A 25,611-nucleotide genomic window follows, 5' to 3' on the forward strand; every position below is an offset into this window, starting at 1 on the left:
TATTTTGTTTATTACAGTTACTGGTTCAAGCTACCATGGCTGTATATAAAGAAGCTGTAGAGAAGTTTTTACCAACTCCCAGTAAAAGTCATTATGTATTTAATCTTCGTGATTTCTCTCGTGTTGTTCGAGGTGTATTACTATTACCTGCTAGTAACATGCAAGAATCAGAGAAATTGATGAGATTATGGGTACATGAAGTATACAGAGTCTTTTATGATCGTCTTATTGATGATGATGATAGGTAAGAATAGGTTGGATTTAAATCTTCTCATATTCAGTCTTAAATGTTATACTTTGGATCCACTGATTGCAAGGATTTGATATATTGTACAGAAGGGCTTCAGTAATGTCCCATTGAGGTTTGGTCCTTCCCATGGTCTAATTCTTATGCTGACCATTAAACCTTACATCTATGCTTTCTAAGAACACATTGTACCAAATGTTTGTTCAAAGATTATTATAATTAGTGTAAAAGCATTTTGCGGTAAATATCCAATCCATGCTAAGTATAATTGATTATTTGATATTTAATTAAAAAATGCCTGGTTTGATTACAATCGGTTTAAAATGGGGCTGATCAAAAGATTTTAATCAACTCTTATGTAGGTGGCACTGGCTTGTTTATCTGATCTGTAGAGGGTGCCGAAAGATGCAAAATTTTCAATTTATCATATCTGTGTAAATTAAAATACTGAAAGGGGATCCAAATTTTCCAATTTGTACTTTGCAAGGGATTCCAAATCTTTCAAATGACAATGGGTTGCTTTCCATGTTACTTCTCACTTTCTCTTTCTTTATAAACCTGTTGTTACTCCACCATAGTGTGCTTCAAATGTATCAAGAAAATTATAGGTCCAGCTGTATTACTCATAATATAAGCAAATAATTTTCTCGTTTCACGTACACCAGTGAGATTTTTGGACCAAGAACCGGGCCCCAACTGATACACATCTTGTTCTTGAGGGCGATAAAATTTAATGTACAATTAACATGACACTTGGCACGTTTGTTCCTTGGACAATAGCACATCAACTGACAGACTATGATTTTTGATATGAAGTCACAATACCAATATGGCTGGTACTTGTTAACTAAGAAATTCCCTTCATTAGTACAGAAATCTGTAAAATAAAAATTTGTCTTCTTTTCAGATTAACATTTTTTAACATGGTAAAAGAGATGTGTCAGACTCATTTTAAGTTAAGCATAGATAAAGTACTCGGTCACCTTTCTAAAAGTGGTCATGTTGTAGATGATGATGTAAGAAGTTTATTTTTTGGTGATTATATCAATCCCGAGTCTAAAATCTATGATGAAATAACAGACTTGAAGGAGCTGACGTCATCTATGGAACAGTAAGTAAATTAACACGACCTAGTTTCACCTGCTCTATTGGCTATAATAATGTTCATTTCACTAATAATAGTAATTATAGCAGTTTGATATTTGATTACTTCTGAATATCGTATTCGGAGAATATTCAAATTTAGATTTCACTTGTATTTGAATGCATCTTCTGATTCTGCTCTCTTTCATTCTTTCGTATGTTAGTTCATCTTTTTCTGCAAAACATCAACACAAATTACTATCTTTTTATAACAAATTATCATTGGTTTTTTCATTGACCAGTAATATACTGAGATTGTAAAACTAAAGTAAACAGTATTTAAATGGTTCTTTTTTTTTTTTACACAAGATAGAACTCTTCTATTATGCACGATTATTAATTAGTTACAGGCTGTTTGCTGCCAGTAATGCCACTAGGAGCATGGTATATATGTGTTCACTATATATTTATTTCTAGTTATTTGGATGAATATAATACTATGAGTAAAGCACCTATGCACCTGGTTATGTTCAAGTTTGCCATTGAACATATATCTCGAGTTAGTCGAGTTTTGAAGCAAGATAATGGACACGCCCTGCTTGTTGGTAATTACATTTATTCAATTTTCTACTGAAGCTTATATATCGTGTTATGTCTTACTTTTTATCCAATAATTGAAATGATAAAACAAGTATTGATTTGACAAAATAAGCATCGTATTAAAGTCTTTTCATCAAATTTCTATACAAATTTTTTTTTAGGTATTGGTGGTAGTGGAAGACAGAGTGCTGCTAAGCTGGCATCATTCATGGCAGACTATGATTTGTTCCAGATTGAAATTACTAAAAATTATTCTACTAATGACTGGAGAGAGGATCTTAAAAAGGTTAGTCAAATATCAGTATTAATATGTCTAACTTTTGAAGAAAATCACTAATAATAGAGCTAGAATTAAAACTTTTTTTTTTTTAATGGTTGAATAATATTTACTCTAATTAGTTGTAATATTTGGATAGTCTGTGGTTTACACTGGTTTACACTGATAGTCTGAATGCCATTAATAAAATTTGAATTACTAGATTGATAAATTGAACCATCTAATTTTACTCCAGACTTAATGTTTGCAAATTTAATGTTTACCATTTTATTTTCCAGTTGTTATGTAAAGCCGGAACTGAAGGAAAACCAACAGTATTTTTGTTCTCTGATAATCAAATTAAAAATGAATCATTTATGGAAGATATTAGTATGATATTAAATACTGGTGATGTACCTAATATATTCCCATCTGATGAAAAGGCAGAAATCATAGAAAAGATGCAAACAGTGGCTAGAAATGAGGTGAGTAAAACAGATATAAGATTTTGATGTGATTAAAAAAATTTTAATAAGTGGAAATTTGAGGCTCCTTCCACCTCACAAATGCTTCATTATATCTAAAAATTGAAAAGTGAAACATTTCATATTTTATTTTGTTTCCTGTCTATTTGATATCTCCTAACAAAAAGAATTCCATCTATCTGGTAGTATAAGGGGGCTTGGCTGACCGAATAGTTTGTCATTAGTCAAACTGTGGTTTCATTGCCGGTTTGTATGTGAAACCAGTAGGGTTGCCAGTCTAACCTTGTGTGGTTTTTCCAGATTCTCCAGCTTCCTCCCATAACTAAAGACCCCTACTCGCAAGTAAATTATTGAAATAAAATTGAACCATATTATGTTAGTCCTGAAATGACCTAGTGTGTGTTGAGTGGACATTAAACCCCATTTCTCTCTTTCTCTCTCTATGGTAGTATAAATTCTGCATCTTCAGATTTCTGAAACGAAAAATGAGATTGGAAACAATAACCAAACATTGTACAAAAACTTTGACTTATATTATTTCAGGGAAAGAAAATAGAAGCTACGCCACTAGCAATGTATAATTATTTCATTGATCGAGTCAAACAGAATCTACATATTGTTTTAGCTATGAGTCCTATTGGTGATGCATTTAGAAATCGTTTGAGAATGTTTCCTTCCCTTATTAACTGCTGTACTATAGATTGGTTTCAGGTTAGTTCTGTATTTATTATTTTAATATATCAGTACGTATTTCTGTGTTTGTATCCCTACAGATCCCACCATTGTAATATAAATTTATTTGATCTTTCAAATTGTACTGCACCACTTGAAATTACACCAAGATACACCAGCAAATAAGTTTTTTTTTATTAAAGTAACGACGTGTCATTGGCATTTGTCGCTGAAATATAATATTTCTTACGGCTTAATTCCCTCTAATACTCCGATTTATTATTTAACATTTAATTAAGAAAACAAAATAAAAATACCAACACTAGATAATGTCCTGGCTTAGATTTAGTCAGCTTTAAGACAGGCCTGTAATTAAATTTTGATGAACAACAAAATGGCGACAGGCTTATTGCATAGCGAGCAGCATAGATTGATGATATTAAATCACTAAATTAAATTTGTTTTATTTTATGAAGGCTTGGCCAGAAGATGCTTTAGAAATGGTAGCTAATAAATTCCTAGAAGATGTAGAATTAGATGATAAAGTGAGAATAGAGACGGTAGTAATGGTGCGATTCTTTCACGAAAGTGTTCGTCAACTATCTGAAAGGTAAGCAACTGTAAATGAGTCATGCTTAAGTAATTTTAAAAGTTGTTGATAATCATGAAAACACCTTTCCTGTTTTGTTTTTAATTGATTTCATGAATGTAGGAATAAAATAATGATTTATTTATATTATAAAGTGCCTATTACCAGTAATATTATTACTGCACTATGGTGCTGGATTTCAAATATCTTTTAGGGTTTATTTTTATTTATATGAATATCAGATTAGATTGATAATATCTTGTATTTCAGTTATATGGAGATGTTAAGAAGACACAACTATGTAACACCCACCTCGTATTTAGAATTAATTATGACATTTAAGAAATTGTTGGGTAAAAAGAGAGATGAGATAATGTTAATGAGGAACAGATATTTAACAGGTTTAGAGAAATTAGATTTTGCTGCATCCCAGGTATCCATCATGCAACAAGAGTTGACTGATCTTCAACCTGAACTTATTCAGACATCTGCTGATACTGAAAAACTGATGATAAAAATAGAACAAGATACAGTAGAAGTAGAAGCCAAGAAAGAGGTACACATATTTTATTCTTCTGGGAGATTTATATCTGTAACATTACTGCTGGCTCTCCGATACACGGAAATAAAAATTCAATTGAGAAAATGTTAAGTTTTGAATATTTATGTTTGTAGGTTGTAGCAGCAGATGAAGCTGTTGCTAATGAAGCAGCAGCAGCAGCTCAAGCTATAAAAGATGAATGTGAAGGTGATTTAGCTGAAGCTATACCAGCTTTAGAAGCAGCTATATCAGCTCTTAATACATTAAAACCATCAGATATTACTATGGTGAAATCTATGAAGGTAATAATAGACTTGTTGCATAAAATCTGTGCACAAAAAAAAAATGACATTTAATAGAATATTCTTCTCTGACTTCCATAAAAATTTTCGGTTAGCATGATATAAACCTCAAAAATCGTTTCTATGATAGCTGTTTGATCTATGGTATTATTATATGTTATATACATATAATAAATATTATATATTAAATCAAGGGTATATGTATCAATAACATTTTAAAATATGTAAATAATCTTTTATCCACAGTTCAGAACATAAAAAATGTATGTTATAATTCCAGAAAAAAAAAATTATGTAATAGTCCCATAATAAAAAAACATTTCATTGTTAGTTGACGATTATAATTTATATTTGTATTATTTAGAGTCCACCTGCTGCAGTAAAACTTGTCATGGAGTCTATCTGTGTAATGATGGCTATAAAATCAGAACGGAAACCAGATCCAGGTGGATCCGGAAAAATGATTGAAGATTTCTGGGGACCATCTCAGAAATTATTGGGAGACTTGAAGTTCTTGGATCGACTCAAGTCATATGATAAAGATAACATTCCACCACCTATTATAAAAAGAATCAGAGAAAAGTGAGTACACAATATTTCACAAGGCTAGATAATTCTGATTGTGTTTTAACTAAACGGTAGTAATTGTACCTCAAAACTATTTATTTATAATTGTTTCAGTGGATAAAAATTCTATTTTAATTACAGGTACTGTTCTAACCCAGAATTCGAGCCTAACTTAATTAAGAATGCATCTACAGCTTGTGAAGGTTTATGTCGGTGGGTTAGAGCTATGGATATTTATGACAATGTAGCTAAAGTTGTTGCACCTAAAAAAGCCAAATTAGCAGAAGCTGAAGGTGAACTGTCAGTACAAATGGAGAAATTGAATGAAAAGAGGAGTCAGTTACAAGCTGTGAGTAGTATAATCTGTTAGGATTTTTTCGTCCTGGGTAAACAGATATCAAAAAACCCATATGATTTTCAAAAAGACCAAACCCTATGAATTTCTCTAAGACTAAACCTCATTGACAAAAATTTGAATGATCAATTTCATTAGTTTATGAAAGAATTACTTATTATAGTTTCATTTCTTTTTAACTGGATTAAACTATTACATTTGTCTTTGGTAACTGGTCTGTTACAATCTATTTTAAAGTTAATGTTTACGTTTATTTAAAAACTGAAGTAGACTTTTTATTACTTGATTTATTTTTGTTAGGTGACTGATAAATTACAAGCTCTAAATGATGAGTTTGAGGCCATGACACAGAAGAAGAAAGAATTAGAAGATAACATAGATCTGTGTTCTAAGAAGTTAGATCGTGCAGAGAAACTGATCGGTGGATTGGGAGGAGAGAAAGATAGATGGACAGATGCAGCTAAATTATTGGGAGAGAAATATATTAATACTACAGGAGATGTATTGTTATCAGCTGGTGTAGTAGCTTATCTTGGTGCTTTTACAGTGGATTTTAGACAGGTTATTACCTATATTAATCTTAAGATTAGAATTCGAGTAGTAGGGAAGTCATCCAAGCTTTTGCAATGTTGTTTAAAACTTATACTGGCTGAAACTTGACTCCTTTTACCACCTTAAACTGCCCTGTCACGTGCACAGCGGTTGTGCCCTCATGAGTTAGTAAATAGACCTGTAATATGGAAAACTATCCATATACCTTGGGCCGATTGAATCAGTATAAGGAACAACAGTTTTGGTCTTCCACGAATGTACCGGTATTGATATATCACTTTTCTCTAAATTTCTTCAAGGAACTGGTGTAGTCAATATATACATGTGGCAAGTCCTGAATGGTTAATATGCATTATAAAGTTTATAATAAACTGTGTCAGACAATAGTATGGAATCACAAGATCGAAAGTTATTTCACTTACAGGATTGACTCAAATGATATGTCCTAGATTTATATGAATTTGGAAAATAATTCCTTTTTAGTCTGAATATTGTCAATGATAATTATTGATAAAAGTTTTGAATACATACAAGAACTGCACTGTATCTTGTTTACTTATAGATGTCTTCACGTATAAGGTTATTTCATCTCTACATATGAAATTACAGACCTTAAACAATAAGCTTGAGAGTTTTGTATTTTGTTTATTGTTTTGAATATTTATTAATTTTGTAATTATTTTTGAACAGCAAATAACTAAGAAATGGCATCTGTTATGTAAAGAGAAAGAGATACCATGTTCTCAGACCTTCTCTTTAAATTCTACACTTGGTGAACCTGTTAAAATACGAGCCTGGAATATAGCTGGTTTACCTGTTGATTCATTTAGTGTTGATAATGGTATTATAGTATCAAACTCTAGAAGATGGCCACTTATGATTGATCCACAAGGTAATACCTATTTTCAATATTCTTCAAATTTAAATTAACTGTACATTCATTTAAAATTATTAATAGTATAAGCTTAAGTAGATTCAGATCATTGAATTTTAGATAAAGGAGCAAATTCTCGTAGTTTTTGGACCAAATATGCAGCATTGGTGCAGATCACGACACATGAAATAAAATGGGGTTAACTATCTTACTGCTCTGCACTGACTCGACTAATGAAGATGGGCATACGCCGTGCATTGTGCTATGAGGGAAAATTTGCCCTGGCAGTCGCAGTACGGCCTACTCTTTTATATCGTATTCCAATATGCACACCAATGTGTACACGGAACCTTGGTTTTTTTTGTCCCATCCAAACGATTATATGATGTCCCTCAGCATGCCCTCAGGCACCACTAACAAAGTGGTACAATGCTGCTCGAAAATCCTGATTAACTTTCTCGGCCAACACCAGGATCGAAAAAGGGACCTCCTGGTTAGTGAGTCTATGTCTAACTCACTAAGCCACTGCAGCTCTCAGTGTGGATCACAGAACAGTATACTGTGGAAATATTTTTAGCAGCAAATGTATAATTGATAGTTTGAATATATATTTCAATCAGTGGTTATGTATCTATGCTATCAACTTTCAAGGAAAAATATCTTTAATGTGTTTTTTTTGTTGTTGTTATAAAGGTCAAGCAAACAAATGGGTGAAGAATATGGAGAAAGAGAATAAACTAGGCATAGTTAAATTATCTGATGCTAGCTATATGAGAACAATGGAGAATGCTATACAGTTTGGTTCACCAGTGTTATTAGAGAATGTAGGAGAAGAACTGGATCCTATATTAGAACCCATTTTACAGAAACAAACATTTAAAGCACAAGGTGTAGAATATATACGACTAGGAGATAGTGTTGTTGAATACTCACAAGATTTTAAACTATACATAACTACAAGATTACGTAATCCTCATTATTTACCAGAAATCTCAGTCAAGGTAAGAAAAAAGTTACTCTAGTAATATAAACCAAGAAAAACAATCTTGCCAGTTTGGGTGTTGATAGAACTGAATTTGGAACATCTGATACCACTTGTCACTGTACTTATCTAAGGGACTGTGATGCTGTTCTTTTGATGTTAACTTCAAGGGGTCTTGGATTTATCAATGACACTTCTTGAACTGTTATGTTTTTTGTGTCTGTTTTTAGTTTTGCAGTTTTCCTACATGTCTATCAAAAATTAGTACCATAAGCTTACTGTGTTTTTACTAAGTGAGATTTTGACAAGGATTCTCTGTTTAAACATCGCCCATTAATAAATAGTAGTCCATAGAATTATGTCCAATTTTTTTTATATTAGCAAAATATATTGAAGTATTGGTACCACAAATCCACTTCGATGACAGAGACAAATTATTGATCTCTCACTATAAACCTTGATTACTTAATCTGAATGAAGTACAAAATTTATTACAGGTAGCATTGCTAAATTTTATGATAACACCCCTTGGTTTAGAAGATCAGTTATTGGGTATTGTTGCTGCAAAGGAAAAACCAGAGTTAGAGGAAAAGAAGAATCAACTTATCATTGAAAGTGCTGCTAATAAAAAACAATTGAAAGAAATTGAAGATAAAATCTTAGAAGTTTTGTCTTCTTCACAGGTATATATATTTGATAAATGTTTAATTACTGAAAATGTGATTAAAAACAATTTTGCTAATGAAAAATCTGTTTAGTTTTAAAAAGTTGCCTATAGCCAAAGTTGCTATCCTTGTAAAATACAGAAAATAAATTAAAAATATTTCAAACATCACAAAAAATTCTTATTCAAAATATAAAATCGGAATGAGGTTGATACTTATTAATACTCTTTTTTTTCCAGGGTAATATTCTTGAAGACGAAACAGCCATCAAAATCTTATCATCTTCTAAAACTCTATCAGAAGAAATCGAAGCTAAACAAGAAATAGCAGCTGCAACAGAAATAGAGATTGATGAAACTAGAAATGGTTATAAACCAGTAGCTGTTCATTCTTCTATATTATTCTTCTGTATATCGGATCTAGCTAATATAGAACCAATGTATCAATATTCATTAACATGGTTTATAAACCTATATCTTCAGGTATATATATTTTCTTATATATTACCTTGACATCTGAAATTATGAAGGGTAATACCCATGTGTGTAGTATGTCAATACTGTCATTCAAATTTAAGACACGTTGTAAACAAGGCACAGTTTCTGGAGAAGATATGCTTAACATGTGCAATTCTGGTCACTTTTTCCTAGGAAATTATAGAATTCTAACTATATGAGTGTCTTTTCCTAAAACCTTTGTCTTTTGTCTTGTAAAAATGACTTAAAATTTTGATATTTCTTGCCCATGGTGAGAGTGAAAGATAATCATACAATAAGATTCATCATATGAAAAATAATCTTATTTATTTCAGTCTATTGTAAATAGTGTACCATCAGACAATTTAGAAGAAAGAATATTTAATCTCAATGATCATTTTACCAACAGTATCTATCGTAATGTGTGTAGATCATTATTTGAGAAAGATAAACTTCTCTTCTCCTTTGTATTGTGTTATGGAATCATGAAAGGACAGTAAGTGCAGTGATTTAAGCTACATCAATAAAAAAATTTTATGTGCCTACATTTTCATGTGAACGTATATTGTCGCCCCTGTCCATCCTGACGTCCATTCACATTCTTTTGTGGACACAAATTTTATTTGATTTTGATGGAACTTAAAATATAGGTTGATATCACGATTTTAGGTTGTGGATCCTTTGGGGTCACAATTTTTATCTGATTTTGGATTATGGCCCCTGATTGTATACGAAAAATCTTGTTACTAGGTTGTGGGACCCTCTAGAGGTCACAATTTTTATCCAATGTTGATGAAACTTAAAATATATGTTTATATCCAAAAGATCTCGGTTCTTTTTGAGATTGACACATGTCAGACAGTAACATCCTGGATTATGGCCCCTTATTGTATGGAAATTGCTTTTTAGCTTGTTCGCTGTCCATCTCTTACAAAATGACGGTGTATCTTGTATGGCAATCACCTATTCTTAATCAAGGGAAAACAAATAATTGAAAAACAAAGTTCTTGGTTACTCATAAAAGCTTTTGATTCAAATTTTAAGACTAAAGTGTATATATATTCATCAAGAACCAACCCAAAGAACTGAAGATTAAATTGCTTTAGCCTTATCTATACAAAATTTGAATCAGTCTGGAATCTGTAATAATCGGTGTTGCATATTTGATCTACATTATTCTCCATACTAAGTGTCCGATCCTTGTCTATGATTAAAAAAACTTCATTGTTTTGATAGTTTAATATTCAAATATTTCTATGGTTACTCAATTCAAATGATTAGATTTGTGGTGTTTCTATATCTGCCTTGTAATATTTAATTAATTATCACTAATATAAATTGACTATCTGATTTTTAGGGGTAAAATTGACGAAGATGTATGGAGATTTTTATTAACTGGTGGAGTGGCCTTAGATAATCCATTCCCTAATCCTTGTTCTGACTGGTTGAGTGAAAAGGCATGGTCAGAAATAGTACGAGCTAGTGATCTACAAAAACTCAAGGGATACCGACAACGTAAGATATATGTTTTGTTAACTCATTTTAACAAAATGAATTTGAACATTTTTATTTAAAAATACTGTGGAAACCTGTAAATATTGATTTGATTTTTGACTAATTTTAATGTTTTAATTTTCAGATTTCCAGGAAAATACAAAAACTTGGAGAAAACTTTATGATTCTTCAGCACCACAAGATCATAAATTACCTAGTCCATTTGATGCCGTTACTGGTATGGGTAAAATGGTCATACTGAGAACATTACGACCAGATAAAATAGTTCCTGCCGTACAAGATTTTATTGTGGATAACCTTGGACAGTCATTTATTGAACCTCCAACTTTTGATCTAGCTGGTTCATTTGCTGACTCTAACTGTTGTGCTCCATTGATCTTTATATTGTCCCCTGGTGCCGATCCTATGGCAGCTCTTCTCAAGTTTGGACAAGATATGGGGTACTCTGGTCAGAGAATTCAAACTATTTCACTAGGTCAAGGACAGGTAAGTCATTTAAAAACAATTTTATTGTGTGTTTGTTTGTCGACCTAAATACCGAATATATTACTGAATACTGCATGCATCACTGAATATATTACTGAATACTGCATGCATCACAGAATGAATTGTAAAATACTTTCAATACTCTGTTGTGTACCTCAGTGACGTTAGTACAGAAACTTACTAAAGATAGTGAACTTTGTTTTGGTGACAACCAAAAACTTGTCAGTTGTATCAATCAAATTTACAATGTCAATAAAGAACATGCAGGTTTGATGCGTATGCCATTTTACTTTCCAAAGACTGTATTTAGGATTGGCATTGACTACAGTTACTTACATTGAATTTGATGGTGTTAAAGTAAGACACACTGAACAAAAACAGACCTAGTGTTTATTATGTTGGGTAGCAAACTTGGAAAACAACTGTGCTTATGACCTTTCATTCACTAGTAGTATGTGGACATACTGTATAAATAGAGCTAAAAATGGAAGCAATATTATATTATTTTTTCCAAAATTCTATATCTGTATGTTTTTTAAAAGCCTGTTTGAACATTTTTTTTTTTTTTTTTTCAGGGTCCTATTGCAGCTAAGATGATAGAAAATGCTATCAAAGATGGCAGCTGGGTTGTTCTACAGAATTGTCATTTAGCAACAAGTTGGATGCCTAAATTAGAAAAGATTTGTGAAGAGGTCATTATACCAGAAAATACAAATAAAGATTTTAGACTGTGGTTAACTAGTTATCCCTCTGATGAATTTCCTGTATCCATATTACAAAATGGTAGGTTACTCTGTTTGGTATTTTATGAGAATTGATCAGCAAATTATCACTTACTCTCAACTAGTCAAAACATGAAATTACTCTTAAAAGATAGAATATGATTTAAAGTTTAAACATACATTATGCAAATGCTAAATCTGCCTATTGCAGACATTTATTAACTTATCCAAACCATAATCAACTCTTGATGCCATTGCTAGCCAGCGATATTTAGCGGATTGGAATACATTTTGTGAAGGATAATTAAACATAAAAATGGATAATCAGGACTTTGTTTTTTATCATACTGACTTTAGTAATGATGATCAAGGCTAGATCAAATTCAAAAGCTAATATCTCAGTTCAGAGTGGAGCAATTTGACTGACATTTACGTTATCTATTTTTTAACTATTATAGCGAAAGAACTGTCAACTCATTATCTAATCTCCCTTAATGCCCCTTTAATCTGTAAATTAATTTGATCTGCTGTAACAATTTATTATATTTTTTCAGGTGTTAAAATGACAAATGAACCACCTAAGGGATTAAGAGCTAATTTATTACGATCATATTTAAATGATCCTATATCGGATCCAGCTTTCTTTGGTAGCTGTAATAAAGTAAGTAGTGACATAGACTGCATACAGTCCTAACGTATATTATTAAATCAAGCTTTAGTACAAATAAATAGTTCAAATATAAGTTGCTTGCATACAGTTTTGCTTGAAAGACAGCAAGTATGCATATTTTGTTTGATAATTTATTTTGTTTACTGGAGATAGTGAAATTTTCACAATATTGTCAGTGACCTGAAGTTGAATGAAAATACTTGAATATATATTTTATATTTATTTACAGGCCGAGAAATGGCATAAGATGCTCTTCGGTCTCTGTTTCTTCCATGCCATGGTCCAAGAGAGACGAAAGTTTGGTCCATTAGGTTGGAATATTCCGTATGAATTTAATGAATCTGATTTAAGAATCAGTATGAGACAAGTTTTGGTAAGTAACACAAATGTACAACAAAATTATGTTAGCTTTGTGACCTCCTCAGATAAATAAAGAGCTATCTAAAAAGAGGTGCGATACCCTACGTTATACATGACACCTATCAGATAGTTTTTGACTTTGATTTTAAAAACTGAAAGAAGACAAAATCACCTACCCAGTTGTTTAAACACAAACGTAAAACAAAAATTATAGAGATGTGTATTTCAGATTTGTTTGTTTTAAGTAGTTGCAAATTCCTTGTATTCCACAAGATAAAGTTTTAGTTATTTAAGATGAATTTCTTTTCTTTCTTTTTTTAGATGTTTTTAAATGATTATGATGAGTTACCTCTACCAGCTGTAACATATTTAACAGGAGAATGTAATTATGGAGGTCGTGTAACAGACGACAAAGATAGACGTCTGCTTATGTCACTGCTATCTATATTCTATACAGAAGAAATAGTCACTGATGACAACTACAAGTAAATATATAATCTTCATGGCATTCGTTTGGTGTCTTTAATTATGTTTTCTTGCATTTCTGTTATTCTATTAAATTTTTGTTTGAAAAAAAAAATTGAAGTGCCCGGGTTTTGCTTATATCTCCGAAACCAGAAGGCCAACACCGTACCTAGCCTATGTTACTTCCCAGTCCATGCTACCCCTATACACCAAATTTCAACCTAGGAACAACCCTAGTGTATCTGCCAACCCTGAACAGACAAACAACAGTCACAAATATTAGTATAGATTTGACTAAATATATCGCGATTGAAAGTCAAAATTTTCACCAAAGACAGATTATTATCCCTCAAACAAATCAAAGAAGTCCAATCGAAGAAGTCTGGTCATTTCAATCGTATAGATATTGACCCATCGTTACCGGAGGGTGGATGGCCAAATGGTAAGCTCGTGCATGCTGTATCATAAGGTCTGTCATTGAGTCAACTGGTGTGGTTTCGATTCCCCGGTTGTACGTGACAAGAAATAGGGCCGCCTGTCCAACCTAGTGGGTTTTCTCCGGGTCTTCCAGTTTCCTCCCACTGCTAAAGACCCCTACGCGCAAGTGAAATGAGTCCTGAAATGACCTTGTTTGTGTCGAGTGGACATTATTCCACATTATTTTTACTTAAATGTGGCCATATAGTAATGATGTTCTATAATTTGGTTCTTTACTTCAGGTTCTCTCCAACTGGTTTGTACTATGCTCCTAAAGAAGGAAATTATAATTCTTATATAGACTATATTAGAACATTACCAATGATACAGAACCCTGAGGTCTTTGGTTTACATGAGAATGCTGATATTACTAAAGACAATCAAGAAACACAAACGGTAAGTAACTGTTTTAAAATTGAACCTCCAAATATCTATGGTACTTACTGTTTTACATAAATGCTGCACAACTAACTCAGTTGGGGACTGAAATATTTTACTAGCAGTTTAAATAGTCAGCCCTGCTGGTTGTCTGGTACATTCATAGAATTGAACCATCAATCACATCCAAATCTGCAAATTAGAAAAGAGTATTTGTTTAAAATAAAAGTAGTCTGACTGTTGAATAAATCAGATTACTACATGTTTATTATCAGAAATTTATATATTGTAAGAAGGGAAATTAATGCTACCTGATTTTCACAATATGAGTCATGGTGACTCAGTGAGTAAGTACTGGTTCATTAACCAGGAGGTCCTGGTGTTTATCAAGAAAGTTATTAAAGATTTTATTTTTCAGCGCCAGTTTCTCCTTGTCAGTGTTGCATTACGGAGGGGCTTGGAAGGGACAATGTCTAGTCGTTCAGATGGAATGAAAAGACAAGGTTCCATGTATACATTTTTGTGTACTGTAAAAACACCCTCAACAGTTGGAGTTAGATAAATATAGACAGAAAAATCACTGTTCAAGCAATATTTCTCTCAAAGCACACCACATGGCGTGTGTAGTTTTTATTAGCTCGGTCGGTGCAGGAAAATAAGCCGTTAATCCCCAGTTAATTCCATTTATGTTTTTTACAATATATTAAATGGTTAAGAATCGTTGATATTTCTGGTATTTCCTTCTGTAAAGGCACAGTTGATATGTTTGAGTGGAGTTTATTGGGAGGAATAGATAATAAATGTTTTAACTTGTATGTTTCAGCTGTTTGACAGTATATTGTTAACATTACCTAGACAATCTGGTGGTGGTGGTAAATCATCAGGTGAAGTTATACAGGATCTTGCTGCTGATATTTTGAGTAAATTACCACAAGATTTTGATGTTCCTTTTGTAAGTTTCCTCTTACCATTTTTTATAAAGATCATAATGGATGTGACACAAGCTAATGCATTTGAACTCAGGAATAAGAAATTATCTAAGGTTTAAAGTGCACTGAATACCCAGATTTCAATAGGGTTGTCAATTCAAGTTTTCTACCACAAATTCAGCATCAATTTTTACTAATCATATAAAATAATTTCCATCAACAAATGCTTGGTGGCTTAAACATTTATTGGGTCTTAGACATTTATTAACATGACAAGACCATAATCAACTCTCGATTCCATCACATGGCTCTGATTTTAAGTAGATTAGAAAGGTTCAGCCATTTAATGATTTAATTTAAAAATGGTTGAGTGAGTCTCAGACGCAAATGACTAGTACTGTGGTTACGATCAATGCACACATCTTGTCAAAACTACAACCATTGATAATTTGGCTAAAAATAAAGTAATTTGAATGTAATTTTCAATATATTTATTTTGCATTATCTATTTTTAAAATAGTATGGCAAGAACAGCCAGCTCTTAATCTAAATCTTACATTTACATTAAAAATGAAAGGATTAAGAAACAAAATTTATCTTACTTCTTAAAACTAAGGTACACAGAAATAAAGACAGATAGAAAATTTAAAATAACTGACAGTTGTTAGATATTTACTGTGCCCTATAATTATCATCTGATGTTTTGTTTTTTTATTTGCAGGTGATGAAGAAATATCCTGTCATGTATAGTGAGTCCATGAATACTGTCTTACGTCAAGAACTTATTCGATTTAATCGTTTAACTGCTGTAGTAAGATCATCTCTTCAGAATCTACAGAAAGCTATTAAAGGTTTAGTTGTTATGTCATCGGAACTAGAGGAGGTTTTTAATAGTATGTTAATTGGTAAAGTACCAGGAGTATGGGCATCGAAATCTTACCCTTCATTAAAACCACTTGGTAGTTATGTTACAGATTTGTTACAAAGGTAATGAAAATATTTGATTAATACTTTATATAAGTGGACAATAACAAATATTGTCATGGGCAGTTGTTTCTATATGCCCATCAATTCACAATTCTTATAACCACTCTGCATCAGTTTTTTTTTTATTCAAAGTTACATGATGGGATTAGCAACCCTATGGAGTTGTGCATGTTTTTTATTGAGAGTGGGCATATGTTCTTGTATGGGAGGGAGCCACAGTGGCTATGTGGGTAAGACGTTGGCTTGCTAGCCTGGAGGTGGTGGGTTCGATCAGGACTTTCCGGCGTTGTTTCCCCTTGTTAGTGGTGCAGGAAGGATGGCCTGACAAGGACAGCTATCTAGTCATTCAGATGGGACGACAATCTGAGGTCCCGTTACACATTGGCATGCTCGTAAAAATCTCTTGGCAGTTGGAATTTGACATAAGAGTAGGCCGTAGCACTGCTAGTGCTGTCCATGCAAAATTTCCCACATGGCACACTATATGGCATATGCCTGTCTTCATTAACCCAGTCGGAGCAGAACATTTCTTTTATGGATTTTATCAAAATCCAAGGAATTATTCTTGAATCTGTACTGTATCTTTAGATTATGTTTCTGAAAGCTATCGATTCAGTTGAATTTCAGTTAATATTTAATCCCACATGATTAGGATTCATTTATTATTGGTTAATAATGGTACATGTATTCTCATTTTGTAAAGACAAGTGTTTTTAATTATTTGTCTGTTAGGTTGAAGTTCTTTAAAGACTGGATTGAACATGGAATGCCGAGTACATTCTGGCTATCAGGATTTTATTTTACTCAATCTTTCTTAACGGGTACGTATGTTTTAATTTCAATACACAAATGACTGATATATAAGACACTTTCATTTTTCTGACAGTATCTCATTTTTCAGGACTTAGCCAACACTGATAGGTGGTGAAAGCTGATTTATATTGTCCACTGAATGTTGCCAAATTTTCAATTCTTTTCTTTGTGAATGCTGAATGGAATTGAACCATTTTTAGACTAATTTCTTTTTTAAGATTACTGGAATTAAAAAAAAAACTATGTACATTGTTTTGTATAAGTTTTCATAGAAAAAGTAAATCTATATATCCAATTTGATTTGGTTACAGGTGTGTCACAGAATTTTGCCCGTAATACGAAGATTCCTATAGATTTAGTTGGTTTCGAATTTGAAATAACAAAGGAAGAAAAAGAAATGACAGAAAAACCACAAAATGGTGCTTATGTTTATGTAAGAAACTTTTATATTTATTACCTATTTAATACCTTCTTTTTTTTTCAAAAGCTTATTATGAAATATTGTATGACAACAAAATAAGTTCATTAGATGGTGATTGTGCTCCAATATATATACAGATGGTGATCGAGTAGTCATCTCAAGTATATTAGATCTAAATATTACCATTGCCAGTCATTACGTCAGTTATTTACTCAAGTTATAAAGTGCTAACATTTTTAAAGGAGACAAATTTTTATAATAAATTTTAAATTAAATAAACATCATCATGTTTTTCATTTTAAAATTTTAATATTTATATACATAAAGGTATGGGATATTTGTTTTTACTTGATTAACATATTTGTGGTATTTGTTTTGAATTGATGTATATAATATTTATTTTTTGATAGTTATTTAATTTGTCTCACATGAATCACCATATGTTTAGCACAATATAGCCCTGTTGGTGCTGACATGCCATTAAACAACATTTCATTCATTCATTAGATCACAATTATATTTATTAATAGCCTACATCAATGATTAAAATCAGGGGTTTATTGAAGTATACTTAAACTAAAATATTTTAAGAATTCCGCCTTTTCATTAGCTTGAACTAAAATATGTACAAGGAATTTATTTAACTTCTAGCCAAGACTTCAGTATTGTCTAGTGTGCATGCCCATGAATTACTCTTTACAATTTTGTATTTTTAATTGACCCAGATCAAGTAAATGATTTTATGCAAATTGGTTACTTTTTCAAGGAATATGATATGATGTACCGGTAGAAATTTTTAATAGAAATAGATTGAATTTGAGTATTTGATGCATTGTTATTATTATCTATTTTCAGGGCTTGTTCCTGGAAGGTGCTAGGTGGGACAGAGAAAAAATGTGTATTGGAGAATCTCACCCTAAAATGTTATTTGACTCCATACCTGTCGTATCCTTTTACAAATATCTTGAATTTATTACAATTTTTACTGGTTTTAAATTTACATATCATTTAATAATAAAGCAAACAGTTGTCAAGGGGAGAATATAAATGGTAAACTAAAAACGTTTTTGTTATAAAGACTTTAAAATCAAGGGTTAGACATAATCTTTGTAATTGTCTTGCTTTTGGTGATCAATCTTAACCAGTTTGCAAGCATAGTTAAAGGAGAAGTACAGCTGTTCAAGTTACTTCATATTTTATTCATTTTCTAGTATTTAATCCTAGCTGCTCAACCCAAAGTACAAATTGAATAAACATGCTGACTGTGACCTCTTCTGGGTATCTATCATCCACTGTAAACAAAGCTATCTTAGTGTATATGTCAACAGTCACATGGTTACAATGCATAAAGATTTGGTATATATAGCAATTGCACATGGCTTTTTTTATAAACAGTGACAAACTGTTCTACCCTAATAACATAACAGTTTGCATCTTTGTTCATTAAAGGCCAATTGATTTCTACTTCAGGTTCTGTGTTGTGGAAACTATTATAATAGCAGTTAAAGAATAAAATATAAAGTATCTACAGTGACTTCTTAATCTTGATTTGTTGTCTTAAACATTCAACATTTATTTTATTTCCTTGACATAGCTTTAGATATTGTTGAAACCTAATAAAACAGATGAATTTAAACCAGTACAAAGTTATACGTGTCCAGTTTACAAGACAAGTGCTAGACGAGGAACACTGTCCACAACAGGTCACTCTACAAACTTTGTTATGATGATTAAGCTACCATCAGATAAACCTGAGTCTCACTGGATTAACAGAGGTGTTGCTGCGCTTTGTCAATTAGACGACTAATTTTAATCTTAGATCGTCAAACTTTTTATATTGATATTCTTTTTGCATGCATTTTTTTGTCTTTATAGAGTTAAAGTGCTGGATAAGTAATTTATGATTTTTAAACTATTACATGAAAAGTTATACCATTAAAATGAATCTTTATAATGTACCATAGTTTTCAAATTTCCAGCCAAAAATGTTAAATTGTCAGATTTTCAATATTTGTATTTGGCACTGCTCGTTTAATTTGATTGCCAGATTTTAAAAAAATGGAACAGCATTAATACTTGAAGCATTATACCACAATATGTATAAAACCAACTTTAATTGTATATAATTTTGCGATTTGTATAATAATGTATTTATTGGGATCAATGTTATCATTAGCTTGTGTTTTTTTCCGTCCAGTCAAAAGCTATCATTTTATATTTAAGCTTATATATATATATATATTTTTTTATGCAAGAATCCCTCCCTTCCTGTGATATATCCCAAAGTAGTAAGTGTCAATCATTCCTGCCATCTAAACACAATATACAACACAAGGCTACATTTTTTCTTCTAGAGGTAATTCAAATTTGAAAGCTGTAATTTCATACAATAAATATGGCTTAATTTAATTTGATGATATATTGCATTAAACTGTATATTTGTGGGCAAAGCTTCTTGATCTTAATGTTAAATGTCTGGTAAGATTGACATTTCTGCTGTTATATAATACTACTGAACATTTATGCTAGTTTAAGAGTTAGCCAATGGAAGTTAAAGAAACATTCCAATTCTAAATAAAAATTGTAAATAGAGTAATGTATATTGCCATGTTTTTGTTATAGTGAAATATCAAGTATATTTATTCATCCCGATTCCTGAACGTTTGTTATCAGTATCATACAACCCCAGTATTATTTCATACCCTCAACTTTTATATATAGTATTTATTTTATAAACTAGTATATGACTTGATGTTAAGTTTTTTTATAACCTCTATATTTATTCTATCAACACCAACGTGTTATTTTATTAAATCTGTGATATAGATTGTGAATAATAAATGTTTTGATGTGTAATAAACAGACTTTTGTCTGATGATGCAAACATGTAATTTTTTGGTGCTTTTTTTCAAATTTCTTCAATGACAGTGGACTCTCCCTTACCACAGGAAAGAACTAATCATAGATTTTACACATTTAGTTAATCCTGTTATCACCTATGATACTTTTGTATTTAAGATGTGCATCTCAAATTGTCTCTTTGGTGTGCATGTTTAAATAAGCAGCCTCGTCCTCAAGATGTCATTACCATCTAGGATTGGTACAATCATCTCAAAACCCTAGCTCAGTCCTTTGTGCTGACCAGAATCAACTAATTCTTTACTAACTGGTATTCTTGACAAACAGGTTTCAAGCTGTGCTGCTTACATTGTAACTAAATCAAGATCACACATCATCCCAGTCTTAAACAAATTATTGGATGTACCTACCTATAAATATCTAACAATGTGATTCTGTGTCCGTTTATAAATCCAAAGTGAAAACTGTGTTACATAGTCACTATTTTTTAAAAAAAGAAATAAACTAGCTGACAAATATTTCAATTTGAATAGTGTAAGTAGTTAATTGTTTTACACGATGGTGAGTGCTATTATTTAGTAGATGATCCACTGCCAAAAGATTTTCGGGATGTCTTTTTTTGCTAACCTCCATGAGTATAGGAGTATAAGACAAATCCCGGATTTCTGCTGAAAAAAGTGTTGACTCATACCCCGAACAATATGGTAAAAAATATGGGTCAACATTCTATCGTATTACAACACATAATTTTGTAGAAATATTACTGACATAAATTTGAATACCATACAGGAATTAAATATGAAAAATAATGAGGTGCACCTTTTTTTTTTATGACCTACGAATTTGGATTTTTTGATGACATGATTTTTAATTGTGGTCTGAAAGCGCCTGCTTAATTAATAAGAGTTATGCTCCTTTCGATCAAAATGTCCGACAAGAAAAATTTTGAAATTCCAACACTGCTCCAAAGTGAGAAGATTTTCTTGTGCCTAGATCATTCCCTAGTGGATTGAATAGTTGAAAAGAAACAAATATTATTATTAGATACTTTTTTGGCACTGATATTGAACTTTTAAAGTGTAATTTCAGTTCAGGTATATATGTAGTGTATAGTACCGCCATCCCAACTTTCAGGTAAAAGACAAAAGAAATAATATAAAAAATGTATTTTATATAAAAAAATATTACATATTTTAGAAAGGAATGTACAAACATTTGGAAATGATTCACAATCTGCTGCTTTAGTGGGGGAAAGTGTCTTTTAAAATTAAATCATACCTCATGAAAACTATCACTCGTGTTAAATTTGGTGTTTAAATTTATAAATGATACCTTATAAATAACTTGCCTATATAAAATTATCCATTAACTTTTGAATTTTGAAGATCATTTCCAAATAACCAATACAATGCATAGATAAATCAACAGTTCATTAAACATTCACAACCATACAAAAATAAAGGTTTAAAATAAAAAGTTAAATATACACATGTCTAATAAGAGACCCGCATTAGGTTTTATTATAAAAGATTGGTTGATTACAGTTTTTAGTTTAATAATTCCTAATCCATTTTATAATATCAATGATTATATACCATCACCCTCAAATATTCATCATTCTGGGAATATGTGGCTGAATATGGTGAAACCAGAGACTGTAAAATGAATATACATGTATTATCTTTTTGTTGTTAATGGGATTCAAATTCAATGCGGGCCAACCATTTATGTTAATGTAAGTGCCAAAGATATGAAATAATTTTTTAATTTTGTTTATACTAAAAAACCATTCACACAACACAATCAACCTCATTCATCATTTGCTAATTATAAAGGGAATATTTATCTAATATTTACAATATTATGTCGGATCATACATAAACTAATTACAACTTCCATTATAGAAAATGATATGTTTTGATATAATGGTGGCATAAAGCAGATAGTAACCTGCACATACAAAAGTTATTAAAAAGATATAATTTGCATAAAATGCAAAAATATTTATATGTATTTACAAAAGGCAATAAAAATGGCGATATGATGAATCAGTAATTATCTTTTTTCAAATCTAAAAACCAAAGTGATTTATACATCTGTGCTTATATATTCCACAGCTAAATAACGATTCAAAAGCAAGCAAATTTGTACAGATTTTCTTTCATAAGCCTAAAATACAGGGATTTAATTTAGTAATACAATTATGTGTACTTGCTTATAGCTTACAAAAAATTACAAATAAACAATGTTCAATAAAAATGGATGAAAAAGGAATGAATAGCTGTCATTGTGAAATATTTAATTTATAATTTCTGATAAGTAATTGCCATGATGTTACAGAAAACGGCTAGGATTATACTGAGGGATAATTTTCCAACTCCATTACAACCATCTTTATCTTCACAATAACACGTCTCTCTAAAAACACCAGTATAATCCCATGACCATCTACAACCCCATGCAACACCTGAAAATACAAGTAACACTAGGTAAATATTTTCTATTTTTCAGTTATTTATTAGTACTAGGTTGAAACTGAATAATGAAATAAAATCTTAAAGATGATTCTTTTTTTTTTCCACTTTATTTCATAGAAATCTAACACACTGTCACTATAAAAGAATCATCAATTTATTGGATGATATTTGATGTGTTAATGGGTAGTGCGTTTTTCATTTTTTACACTTCTAATCTTGGGCTTGGTATTTGCAATATGCTAACGAAAGGATTTGCACTCATTGAGTATTGTATCCCTGAAAATTCAATGGATGGAGAGCATGCTCTTAAAGAACAGTTGTCAAACACCATTTTTCTGCAGCTGATTTTCATTGTGTAATCACAGAAATGATGTACAATATGGAAATAGCCAAAACACTTATGACCCAAAACAGTTGACAGACCTTAAGTGAGATGGGCCAAAAATGCATAAAATGATAAATATGAACCTGAAACTCACTATAGATTTATATTTTTAATCATATTGTCCAATGCATATTGTTATGACAACTGTTTCAAATGAGCTTAGGGTGTTTTTTTAACTCACCAAAATCTGTTCTTGATCCACATCGTCTAGTTATTTTCTTCCATCCTCTCCCTAAAATTAGGTAATATAAAATGTATTATAATGATGAAATAATGGCAACTAAAGTTTACTAAACTAAATATACATATTACTAGAAATTATTCACATTTTATTTCATGTCCATGCCAGACAGTGTAACTCCACTATATACAGGGATTATCCACAGGGATTTAATTTTGCAGCTTATTTTATGATTTGAATTGCAACACAAATATTTGTTAAAACTTTTGTATATGCAGATATTTCTACTTACATCCTGGGCTCTCTTGAATAATTTTCATACAAAACTGACCAGGAACATTGGCCTCAAAACTGTTACAATCAACTAAAGCATTGACATAACTATCAAATGATTCTTCAGCTGGACATGATATATCTTCATTACTATCACACTGAAAACATTGAATACAATAACCTGAAATGAAAAACAAAATATAGTATTATAAAACATTATAAAAAGTTATTAAATACAAAAATCGGAAAACCTAGCAACATTACACAAAGGGGAGAGGGTATATAAATATTTTATACAATTTTTCATTCAAAATTAACATAATGAGGTAGTTCTCAGAGATTTTTGCGTTAAAGTGCATATTTAATCAATAATTCGGGGCAAAGAATTAACTCCTTCCTAATCTTTTGGAAGTTCTGAATGCCTATGTCTGACAATCAAATGTATGAAGCTTCAACTTGGCCCCATGAGTATCTCTGATAATGAAAGCATTTCAACATGAACTATGGTTTTATTTCTGGGCAAATTTTCAATCCGAACCCTAACACCAATTTACTTCTACGTGCACTGTCATGGATATGTTTACCCTAGTTGAAGACTATTAAAAACGACCTCCTGTAAATGGGCAATGGAAGTGTTATTAATTTCTACGCACCTGTTTTTCCAGTTTACACACATCCGTATTTCTAATTGTTCGTTGAACGGTACATTGTAAATTAGGCAACGGTATATAGGCCTAACGATATACATTATCAATGACTTCAATTGTAAAAAGGAATTCTTGTATCTGAAATGACTGTTATTTTGCTTTGGAATACAGTAATTCTCAGCAGGATTAAGCTCTGACATCATTTCAAACAAACTGGATTTGTCAATTCAACAAACCTACCTGATAACGAAAACGGTTCATATTAAATATATGATAGGTAAAAATCTAAATACCTGTAGAGATCAAAGATAGAAATAATATAGTCATAAACATCATCATGGCTTCGGACGCCATTATGGCGGTCTCTTTTGCTTTTGTCACTGGTGGTGGCGCTGTCATCAAAGTCACATTCCTTCGATTAGATTTCAATTTAAATTTCTTTCACCTGTGCGCGACACAGGTAAATTTTGCTAATCTAAAACGACAGGATCTGGTTTTAATACCAAAATCAGTCTAATATACAAGTGAGAATACGTTATTATTATAAATTCAATTTAGGGGTGAAACGATGATATTTTGTTAAAAATATTCTTGTTATTAGTCACAAAAAATTGACACGCATGCGTCGCTTGGTGGGGCTCTAACGGGGTTGACCGAAATTCTCATGCCTCACTTTAAAAACTATATAAAAAAAATTGATTCTATAAGTAAGAAAGCAATGACACGATTAAAATATTTTCCGTTCCATGACAGGGGAGTCTTTATATATTGTGTACTTAATTAGAAGGTTTATAAACAAGTGGGGAGACACTTTACCATTTAAATAATGATAATCCAATCATTTTGTTTCACATTTCCAGATAATTTCGCAGCTTCATTTACGTTGGATGTTTTATGTTATTTTTTTTATTCAACCGTCAAAATTATCATAAAAATATTCCTAAACAATATAAACCTATTGCTGGTCGAAGCGGAGTGGTTGTTGGTTTTTCAATTTTTGCCCATTTAAAACTCCAACGTGTCAGAATAATTAAATTTAGGATGTAAAAATCTGGTCCGAAAATAAAATTGTTCTGATCGATCAATTCTAAATTAAAGATGCATTATTTAAGACTTAAATCTACCTGTTGCAGGGTTGGGTTGTTTGGGTTTTTTTTGGTTTTATTTTTATATTAAATTGGCTTCAAATTTTATATACATTATTGTTTAGACATTTATTTGCATGACAAGCTTATAACTAACACTCTAGACCATCGGATGGCGGAGATTTAAACACATTGAAATATGATCGATTGAAATAATGATTTAATTAAAAGAAAC

General features: G+C 31.3%; 2 protein-coding genes across 2 annotated transcripts in view; one reads left to right on the plus strand and one right to left on the minus strand.

Annotated features, from left to right (window-relative positions):
- The window catches only part of LOC126809566 (dynein axonemal heavy chain 3), a 40,767-nt gene extending 20,669 nt beyond the window's left edge, over nucleotides 1–20,098 (plus strand). Inside the window, exons 42-71 of the mRNA XM_050534194.2 lie at nucleotides 18–244; nucleotides 1,155–1,358; nucleotides 1,808–1,935; nucleotides 2,092–2,216; nucleotides 2,486–2,671; nucleotides 3,215–3,382; nucleotides 3,820–3,953; nucleotides 4,203–4,488; nucleotides 4,608–4,775; nucleotides 5,140–5,357; nucleotides 5,484–5,691; nucleotides 5,998–6,258; nucleotides 6,940–7,141; nucleotides 7,817–8,124; nucleotides 8,603–8,788; nucleotides 9,010–9,252; nucleotides 9,582–9,742; nucleotides 10,604–10,761; nucleotides 10,886–11,247; nucleotides 11,823–12,030; nucleotides 12,524–12,630; nucleotides 12,869–13,012; nucleotides 13,321–13,484; nucleotides 14,184–14,337; nucleotides 15,143–15,271; nucleotides 15,970–16,235; nucleotides 16,968–17,056; nucleotides 17,360–17,481; nucleotides 18,325–18,414; nucleotides 19,070–20,098. Coding sequence (XP_050390151.2) covers nucleotides 18–244; nucleotides 1,155–1,358; nucleotides 1,808–1,935; nucleotides 2,092–2,216; nucleotides 2,486–2,671; nucleotides 3,215–3,382; nucleotides 3,820–3,953; nucleotides 4,203–4,488; nucleotides 4,608–4,775; nucleotides 5,140–5,357; nucleotides 5,484–5,691; nucleotides 5,998–6,258; nucleotides 6,940–7,141; nucleotides 7,817–8,124; nucleotides 8,603–8,788; nucleotides 9,010–9,252; nucleotides 9,582–9,742; nucleotides 10,604–10,761; nucleotides 10,886–11,247; nucleotides 11,823–12,030; nucleotides 12,524–12,630; nucleotides 12,869–13,012; nucleotides 13,321–13,484; nucleotides 14,184–14,337; nucleotides 15,143–15,271; nucleotides 15,970–16,235; nucleotides 16,968–17,056; nucleotides 17,360–17,481; nucleotides 18,325–18,414; nucleotides 19,070–19,276 — 5,613 coding nt within the window. The 3' untranslated portion in view covers nucleotides 19,277–20,098. The remainder of the gene's footprint in view (nucleotides 1–17; nucleotides 245–1,154; nucleotides 1,359–1,807; nucleotides 1,936–2,091; nucleotides 2,217–2,485; nucleotides 2,672–3,214; nucleotides 3,383–3,819; nucleotides 3,954–4,202; nucleotides 4,489–4,607; nucleotides 4,776–5,139; nucleotides 5,358–5,483; nucleotides 5,692–5,997; nucleotides 6,259–6,939; nucleotides 7,142–7,816; nucleotides 8,125–8,602; nucleotides 8,789–9,009; nucleotides 9,253–9,581; nucleotides 9,743–10,603; nucleotides 10,762–10,885; nucleotides 11,248–11,822; nucleotides 12,031–12,523; nucleotides 12,631–12,868; nucleotides 13,013–13,320; nucleotides 13,485–14,183; nucleotides 14,338–15,142; nucleotides 15,272–15,969; nucleotides 16,236–16,967; nucleotides 17,057–17,359; nucleotides 17,482–18,324; nucleotides 18,415–19,069) is intronic.
- Nucleotides 20,099–21,479: 1,381 nt separating this feature from the next.
- On the minus strand, nucleotides 21,480–24,876 carry LOC126809567 (uncharacterized). The gene is made up of 4 exons (XM_050534195.2): nucleotides 24,585–24,876; nucleotides 23,664–23,825; nucleotides 23,372–23,422; nucleotides 21,480–22,795 (listed from the first exon to the last, which is right to left on the minus strand). Exons 1-4 carry the CDS (start codon nucleotides 24,688–24,690, stop codon nucleotides 22,632–22,634), a joined length of 483 nt encoding a protein of 160 aa, XP_050390152.1. The 5' UTR covers nucleotides 24,691–24,876; the 3' UTR covers nucleotides 21,480–22,631.
- Nucleotides 24,877–25,611: the final 735 nt, after the last annotated feature.

Source organism: Patella vulgata, chromosome 2, assembly GCF_932274485.2.
Source record: "Patella vulgata chromosome 2, xgPatVulg1.2, whole genome shotgun sequence".
NCBI lineage: Eukaryota > Metazoa > Mollusca > Gastropoda > Patellidae > Patella > Patella vulgata.

Bases quoted from the DNA above. Each gene is read 5' to 3' on its own strand.
- LOC126809567 (XM_050534195.2), bottom strand. From the start codon at position 24,690: ATGACAGCGCCACCACCAGTGACAAAAGCAAAAGAGACCGCCATAATG. The intron at 23,826-24,584 runs GTATTTAGATTT...TTTTCATTTCAG, and splicing joins TCTATCTTTGATCTCTACAG to GTTATTGTATTCAATGTTTT. The intron at 23,423-23,663 runs GTAAGTAGAAAT...ACCTAATTTTAG, and splicing joins TATTCAAGAGAGCCCAGGAT to GGAGAGGATGGAAGAAAATA.